Source organism: Gastrolobium bilobum, unplaced genomic scaffold (genome assembly GCF_033153095.1).
Source record: "Gastrolobium bilobum isolate Gb01-03AN ecotype WA unplaced genomic scaffold, APGP_CSIRO_Gbil_v1 utg36772, whole genome shotgun sequence".
NCBI lineage: Eukaryota > Viridiplantae > Streptophyta > Magnoliopsida > Fabales > Fabaceae > Gastrolobium > Gastrolobium bilobum.
In genome coordinates, this window is record NW_026897729.1 from 1 (window position 1) to 8,935 (window position 8,935).

At 37.3% G+C, this 8,935-nt stretch overlaps 1 protein-coding gene across 1 annotated transcript; it reads right to left on the reverse strand.

Moving 5' to 3' along the window:
- Positions 1–2,157: 2,157 nt before the first annotated feature.
- Positions 2,158–4,404, reverse strand: LOC133309621 (uncharacterized). The gene is made up of 5 exons (XM_061510415.1): positions 4,353–4,404; positions 4,136–4,258; positions 3,051–3,488; positions 2,602–2,964; positions 2,158–2,558 (listed from the first exon to the last, which is right to left on the reverse strand). The coding sequence occupies exons 1-5, from the start codon at positions 4,402–4,404 to the stop codon at positions 2,158–2,160; spliced, it is 1,377 nt and encodes a 458-aa protein (XP_061366399.1).
- Positions 4,405–8,935: the final 4,531 nt, after the last annotated feature.

Here is an 8,935-nt window from a genome sequence, read left to right on the forward strand (position 1 = left end):
CCAGGATGCTTGGTTCTTGGTTGCTGGCGGACAAGTCTGGAGGCAGCAATTTTGGTTGTCGGCTAGTCCCGTTGCTTGGGGGAGGATTTGATGATATTGGCCGATACAACTGGGGATCTGCGGTTCTGTCACACCTTTTCAGGAATTTGTGTGAATTGACAGATGCCGATCGATCTGACATAGGTGGTTGCCATATTCTCCTTCAAATCTAGGCATGGATACGATTCCAACCCATTGCTCCGTCGCTTCCTCCTCATCTAGAGTCGGGCACGCATTATGGATGCCGGTATGCTTAGTTAAACAAATATAATTTCGATAATGATTTATCAAATATACTTCTTGATTATGATTGCTGATATATGTTTCTGATGACAGATTTAATACAGTAGCAAAGTTTAAACCTCATGAGGTCACTCATTATCGGGCTACCTTGGATACACTTTGTAGAGATGAGGTAAGGTGGTCCATATTTAGTTTGTTGTTATTTTATCATGTATGTATATTAATTTCCAACTCCTTATATTCAAATTTCATTTTGTGTGTAGGTGGTGTGGCTACCATATATCGATTATGAGTGGATGGACGTGACGGAACACCAGAAGTATCTCTGGCTTGCTATCAGTCCCTTTATTTACTTCCACACTGTCGAGGCATGTCAGCCGGATAGGTGCATGCGGCAGTTTGGACTTGATCAACCCATCCCGGATGTGAGCAGAAAGTTGAGAGGGATACATGATCATACTCTACGGGGAAAGGTTGAAGAGAATTGGAGGCGTAAGCTTAGTGGACATATAGCGAGATGGCAGGCCAGGGTGAATCATATTGTTGTGCCCCCTCCATTACTAGGGTTGATGTCACCTAATCATGCGTACATGGAGTGGTACAGAGGAAGGGGAAAGAGATACATCTCTCGGAGGGCAACAAAGTTGGGACGAATTGTGAGTTTCTAAAATTTGTGTACACATTCATATTTAAACATAAATTATGACATGGCTAACACATTTTGTTATACAGATTGACGGTTTAGAGATGTTGTATCATGCATCATCTGCGGATGAATTTTCTCGAGTCGACATTGAGTTTATTCATGAGGAGATTGGCAAGCTTATTGGTATCTTTCATGAGAATTCACGAGTTGATGAGCCTGAAGCTGAGGCACCAGCAGTCCAGACACAACCAGATCCACAGTTGTCCTTGGATGTTCCTCGTAAGCGAGTTGAGTGACGCGGATTAGGACGTACACGTGAGCGAGTTGCTGATGAGCCTGTCCCGATTATGGCACCGAGACCAGTGGTCGAGACTCAGGGATGGTTCAGACCTCCAGTCATTGGGACTACTTACGGGTCATAGCCGATTTATCACCACGGATCGCAGTATGCGGTAGGTCCTAGTCAGGCGGCATCTGAGCACCCATACATGGACTCACAGGAGCCAGTATTCACAGGGACTTGATGTCGATTTCCCCCATTGGTCTGCAGAGGACACAATGGAGTTGTATCGCTCAGTAGGCCTTGTCACAGAGAGCCATGACAGTGGGGAGACGCTAGCCACAGATTCTCACAGTCAGGGACACACCCCATTTGAAGTGCATGGCAGTAGTGCAGGAGCAGGTTATTCACATTATACAGGCCAGTCTTCATATATTAGTGGGCACGACCAAGCAGATGATTTCATGCGTGTAGCGATGGATGACTTCCACACTCCACCACCACAGGCACATGCACAGGTACATCAGGGAGACCCAGTCTGGGACATACGTATACTACCAGATAGGGACGCACGACATAGGCCATGGCCATCGTGGTCGTAGTTTCATTGCCATTTTAAATATTCACTATTTTGTGGACTGTATCAGATTGTTATTATATTGTTATTTTGTATTAGTTATGACTTTAGTCGGATCATTGTTTTTTTGTGGACTGTACATTATTATATTATTTGGACTATTCACTATGCTTTATTATTTATGCTTGGTTGGTCGTCCTTATTGCATTTATGTTACAGTAACTAATCAGGACGGTTAATTAATAATACAAGAATAAAAACATACATAAAGGAAAGGAAAAAGTCCAACATAACGGACATTACAATTCAAGCAATAAGATGACCAACAGCAAAATAATAACCAACAGCAAAGTAATGACATTACTAATTATCTCAGTCTTTTCTCCCACGACCTGGACATCCCCGACGATTATGGCTGCGTTCCTTGCAAAGTCCACACCTGATACGGCTTTGACTTGTCTCTACTTCGTCCATCTCGTTGCGGATGCGAGTTGACTTTGGACGACCTTTTGCACGCAACATAGTGGCATCAGGAATAATCTTTGGACCACTAATTTCAGGTATTGCTTCCTCATTTCCGATTGGCTCCCACGGAAAAGAATAAGCCTCGACCAAGTTTGTTGTCAAGAAGACATCGTCAACGTACGTGAACGCACTCTGCCTAACACTTAATGCAGCAGCAACGACGTGACTACATGGATACTTAAAGGCCTTAAACTTTCCACACTGGCAGAATCTCTGTGGGAGGTTGACAGAATATGAACGCTTCCAACCTGCGTCAACCTCGAAAGACAGTATGTTCAACATTGTATGCACGAACGTGGTGGCCTGTTGCATCTACTTGGTTCTTCTTGACCAATTCAACAACATTTTTGGAGTGACGATGAGCTGATTGAAGTTGTGCAACGACATTTGTTCCTCTCTCAACAAAATATGCAACCAATCTGCTATATGTATGCTTAACCAATGCAGTTATAGGCATATTTCTGGCCCCCTTCAAAACCTTATTGACAGATTCAGCCAAATTTGTTGTCATATGACCGTACCTCCGCCCTTCAATATCGTAGGCTCGCGACCACTTTTCCTTAGGAATGGCATCAATCCACTCAGCAATTTGAGGACTACTTTCACGGAAGCTCGCAAGATTCCTTTCAAAATCAACGATGGTCGGAGTATAACCTGCACATAATGGACATCCACGAATTAAACATAAATTGATAAACATAATGGAATGACATAAATATGCATCGTGTCAATGAGTATACCTAAATTCTTTAACATCCACTTTAAACCTTCATTCCGAAACTTTTGATTGAAGTTTCTTGCAATATGACGAATACAAAAGACGTGATATGCATTTGGTGGCTGCCAATTAGGGTTATTCTTCACAGCATATATTATGCTACGATGCCGATCGGAGATCAAACATATGTTTGACATGTCAGTAACATGAGCACAAATATTAACAAGAAAATAGTTCCATGCATCCAAGGTCTCGCCTTCAACGATGGCAAAAGCAATCGATAAACATTCATCATTACCATCTTGGGCTGTGGCCACCAACAATTTGCCTTTGTACTTCCCATATAAATGTGTTCCATCAATTTGAATGACGAGTTTGGCAAATTTGAACGCCTCACAACACTGTCTAAACGTCCAAAATATACGATGAAACACATTCTTTCCAGTAACTAAGCTCTGCTCTGCATAAAGATCATTTGTTTGGATATTATAAAATGAACTTGGAGAAAAGCGCAGCATGAATTCGCACCACCGTGGCAAAAAAGCGTACGATTCCTCCCAATCACCGTACATAATTGCGATCGCTTTCTGCTTCGCATACCACGCCCTTCTGTAGGAAACTTTAAAGCCATATTTAGCGATTATCCTTTCTTGCACCAAAGAGATTGACACAGATGGTTCTTCCTTTATCATTCTTGCATTGAAGAGGACCCAGACTCGATAATAGCTCACAAATTTAATTACACAACAGTACGTAAACGTTGACATGTCATTACGGTAAATAAATACGTACCTATGACGAGATCTGCAATAACGTCCGCATCGAGTTGTCTATGTCCCTGCGGAATGTGCTCATTCAAACAATTGTGTTTTCCACCCCATCTCGTAATCTTCCAATTTTCACCAAACACTGGTTTCATGGCCCTAACGCGCCACGGGCAACCCTTATCATATGCACAACATTTCATGGATAACTTTGCAGGCGTACTCTCAATTACAATTGCTTCTTGATGCTCCTTAATGAGGAGGGGCTTAAGTGCCATTTGGACATCTTTTTTTGTTGCAAATTATTGATTGACAAATAAATTATCACCTAGTTGCCACAGACCTTGTATTGAACCCGATCCTGAGACCGTACCATAAGTGCAAGATTCTTGTTCGCTCTGATAACTCCAATCAATGTAGGAATAATGCGAAATTCCTTGCCAAAAAGGAATAACAGTTTCGTCACCTGCAACTGCGGATTGTAACTTATTAATACAAACTTTCTAATTCAGGTATTAAATCAGGTATGTACTCAACTATATACACATTATTTCAATTACCTTCATGATGAATCCCTAATAGGGCAGACACAACGTCATGCAACTGCGTCATTTGCGCGACCACTGGTTGATGGAATATTGGGATTTGAGACACACCCATTTCGGCACCTTCATCTCCTTCGGAAGCACTAGCATCCTCCGCCAGAAGACGTTCTTCCATTGCGATATTTTCATCATCGTCGTCGTCGTCGTCGTGCATTTCCCAAGTCAGATCATTTTCATCTCCCTCAGAATAGTTACCAACTGGAGACGCATGAGCGGCAAACAAAGATGGAGGACGGGCAGAATTTAAATCAACTGACCTCACCGGTAAGGGAACATTCTCGGTTGCGGCAATGTCGACATACAACTCCAGAAAATCTGTCCTTGACTGGTTAAAAATTCTTCTATTGTTATCTCCAGGTCTCCATCGTCAACCACTTGCAAACTAATGTATTTATCACATTGCCATAATCTTGTCGTGATCTGAGAGATACATTGGTTGCCTTGAAGACTTAGCTTCTGCCGAATTTTCTGATGCAGTTCGTCAATGGTTGCATTGCGTTCGATACGTGTCGGCCTTTTTTCATCTTCAAAGATGACACCTCGTCGACCTTCTACCTTCCTACTATTGTAATATAACACAACACGAACAGAATCAGGACGTAAGCTCATTCTTAAATAGTAGAAATAAAATTCAAATACAAAGGGAATAGATATGAAGATTGAGAGAAAAATAGGTGTGAAGAGAGAGAAGAGGTGTGAAGAGTGAATGGAGGGGTGGGGGGATTAAATAGGCTGCACAATGTGACGCCACATTTGGGCGTCACATGTGACGCCCCAATTGGGCGTTTACCCTAGGGGAGAGACGCCTCATTGGGGCGTCACATGTGACGCCCAAATGTGGCGTCACATTGTGCATTAGATCCGTAAAAATTCCAAAAACTGTCATATATGTGTAATTATTTTATTAAATTGCAATAAATAAATTTTTTTTCCTGGTATTTTTCACTACTTAATTATTTATCAAAGATTCAGAATCACCCTTGTATTTTGATTTTATTTTATCAATTATCAGTATAAATTTTACACCATTTAATTATGTTATAACATTAAAATAATTTGACTATGACAATATTTGCATAAAAATTATTAAATTCTTATAATGATATGATAACATATACCTCAGTGATAGTATAAAAAAATTTCAACTAAATTGGACCGGCTATGTTACATCAGAGAACTGTCGTTCATCATTTTCAGGTATTCTTTTTGTGGTGCATGTTGTCAATTATTTTATTGCTGTGGTTTATAACCCTGTAAATCATGAAGAAAGGTATGGCATTAATAAATTAGTTAAACAAATTTCAGAGTAGCATCCTCTCATCTTTACTCCATTAGATGGATAATCAATGATCGCCTAAGCCTTGCAGCCTAGACCTCAAACGTTATCATCATACTACTAAATCATTTATGGATAAGGATGCAGAGTCGCAAAGTTTTCCACACCAGCTTAATAAATAAGCTTTCCGTCTGTGTCTGTGTGTGCGTGCGTGAGTTTTAAGATGTCTTTATTTTGGACATAACTTTGTTGCCCTCTACGAGTTTGATCAACGGCTGCCCTTGACGTTTTTCTCGACTATTCTAATGGTCAAAATGATTATTGTGTCTTTAATATTCATTCTCGAAAAATGTCATCCAAGATATTACCTTCCATGAGCATATATTTGCTTTTGTCTTAGGGCATGTTTGGTGTATAGTATAGGATAAGGCCTGATAGTATAAGGCCTGATTGTATAAGACCTGATTGAATTTTAATATTATCCAACGTTTGGCACGGTATTGTATAAAATAATATATTGTATAAGAATAATTTCATCTAGTATTTGGTAATGTACTGTATAATACTATATATGATAAAAATAAATATTTTGAATAAAATTATCCTTTAATAAAGAATTTATATAATTCTTCAAAAAAAATTCATATGATATTAATTTTTATAAAAATTTATTGATCAGTGTGTCCAAAATATAAATTAATTTTTATAAAAATAAAAATATTCAATATTTTAAAAATTAATATATTGAATGTTTTTTAATAGATTAATATTAAAATAATATATTAATTTTTGAGAATTACATTGGTCGACGATGTTAATACATCAATCTCTTATCAGGCTTTATCCCTCACCCTTAGGCTGGATTAAGTTATACATCGTTTTGATGTATTAAGGGATTATGCTGTATAAACTTATACTATACGATGGTCACACCAAACAACTAAAAATGTCATAACGTATAGTATAAGTTTATACTATCATGCCTTATACGTCACACCAAACAAGCCCTTAGGGAAAAATGTTTGTCATTTTAAATGACACGAAGTTATCTCATTTTTAATGAAACTACGTCGTTTTGGTAAGTTTTTACATTCTCTCTCCTCCATTTTCTTTTTATTTCTAATTTTATAAATTAAAGTAAATGACAAAACACACTAAAACGACGTAGTTTCATTAAAAATGACACAAAATTGTGCCATTTAAAATGACAAACACTAAACCCATTATATTATAGAGTAAATATCTTTTTCTTTCTCAAAAAAATAAATAAATAAATTACGGAGTTCATTTTAATTTCATAGAAAAAATAGATCTGTGATTCCATATTTAAAGAAGAGTTATATTAATCCCTCAAAAATACTAATATAATTTTTTTTTATAAGATTAAAATGAATTTCATATTTTTTTCATTGAGGATCCAAAAAAGGTATATACTCTATATTATAATTGAACCAAATTTAAATAATTTATTAATGCATAAAGAATAATATTTTAAGGGGTAAATTATGTAAATTTTTTAATAAAGTATCTCTTGAGCCCTCAATGAAAACCACGAGGTCCATTTTAATTTCTTTGAAAAAAAATCGATTTGTTGTCTATCTGAAATTCAAAATAAACCTAGTAGTCAAAATTGTGATCCTCTGAAATTCAAAGAAGACCCACATTAATTCTTCAAAAGCACTAATATGGGTGGTCTATTTTGAATTTTAGAAAAATCACGAATTGACTTTTTTTTAAGGAATTAAATTGGATCCCGTGATATTTGTCGAGGAACCAAAAAATACTTTACTTTTAATTTTTTTTACACATGTTTAAATTACATTGTTGTCTTCTTAATTTTAAAAATTACACCTCCATTCTTGAAAAGTAATATACTACACTATGAACATAAACACTTAATAGTGATAAATAAATATAAATAAGTCTTTAAAGAATAATTTTTTTGCTACCATCAAATACGTAAATCAATTAGAACAAATTTTCCCGGTAGAATTGGTGAAAAAATAAAAATAAAATAATAATTAACTTCTTTCTTCATGCAGTTAATTTTGAATACTCTCTTAACAACTTGTAAATTTTAGATGATGAAAATAGAGTTTTACTTGAAAAAGGGTATTCGAATATATTATAGAATTGTAAATAATTTGTACAAAGGGTTCTCTATTTATAGAGAATACTTGACCTAATTTTAACCTAATGGGCTTGGCCCAATACAACAAATAAATGACTAAATAATAACTAAATAATTATTATTTACAACACTCCCCCTCAAGCTGAGGAATAGATATTTATCATTCCCAGCTTACTAGTAAGTTCTTGAAATCTGTCTGAAGGAAGCCCCTTTGTTAATAGATCAGCTAATTGACGCCCGGTGGGAATGTATGGAGTGGTAATCAACCCGCTATCAAGTTTCTCTTTGATGAAATGGCAGTCAACCTCAATATGTTTAGTCCGATCATGTTGAACTGGATTATGAGCTATACAAATAGCGGACTTATTATCACATAGCAGCTTCATAGGTCCCTCACATTTTATTTTGAGATCATCAAGTACAATTTTCAGCCACAGTAACTCACAAATGCCTTGAGCCATAGCTCGAAATTCAGCTTCTGCACTTGATCTGGCAACCACATCTTGTTTCTTACTTCTCCATGTCACCAAGTTACCGCAAAGAAACATGCAATAACCAGTGGTAGAACGACGGTCAGTCACGGATCCAGCATAATCAGCATCTGTGTAGACTTCTAAAGATAGATTGCCATCACGTCGGAATAACAATCCTTTACCAGGAGTACCTTTAAGATACTGAAGAATTCTCTCTACTGCCTGCATGTGTTTTTCTTTTGGATCGTGCATAAACTGACTGACAACACTAACAGTATAAGCTAGGTCTGGTCTAGTATGGGCCAGATATATCAATTTCCCAACTAGCTGTTGATATTGTCCTTTATCAACTGGAGGACTCTCTTCTTCATAGCCCATCTTGTGATTCTACTCAATAGGAGTATTAGAGGGTTTACACCCGAGCTTTCCTGTTTCTTTGAGAAGATCAAGAACATATTTCCTCTGGTTGATAAAAATTCCTTTGCTTGCATGAGCTACTTCTATCCCTAGGAAATATCTCAGTTTCCCAAGGTCTTTGATTTCAAACTCAGAGGCAAGCCGTGTTTGCAGAATCTGTCTCTCCACAAAATCATCACCTGTGATAATAATATCATCAACATATACAAGGAGCACAGTAAGCTTCCCATTTTGGGAGTGC

Bases quoted from the DNA above. Each gene is read 5' to 3' on its own strand.
- LOC133309621 (XM_061510415.1), bottom strand. From the start codon at position 4,404: ATGACGCAGTTGCATGACGTTGTGTCTGCCCTATTAGGGATTCATCAT. The intron at 2,965-3,050 runs GTATACTCATTG...CATTATGTGCAG, and splicing joins GTGGATGTTAAAGAATTTAG to GTTATACTCCGACCATCGTT. The intron at 2,559-2,601 runs GTGCATACAATG...AGGTTGACGCAG, and splicing joins TGCAACAGGCCACCACGTTC to GTTGGAAGCGTTCATATTCT.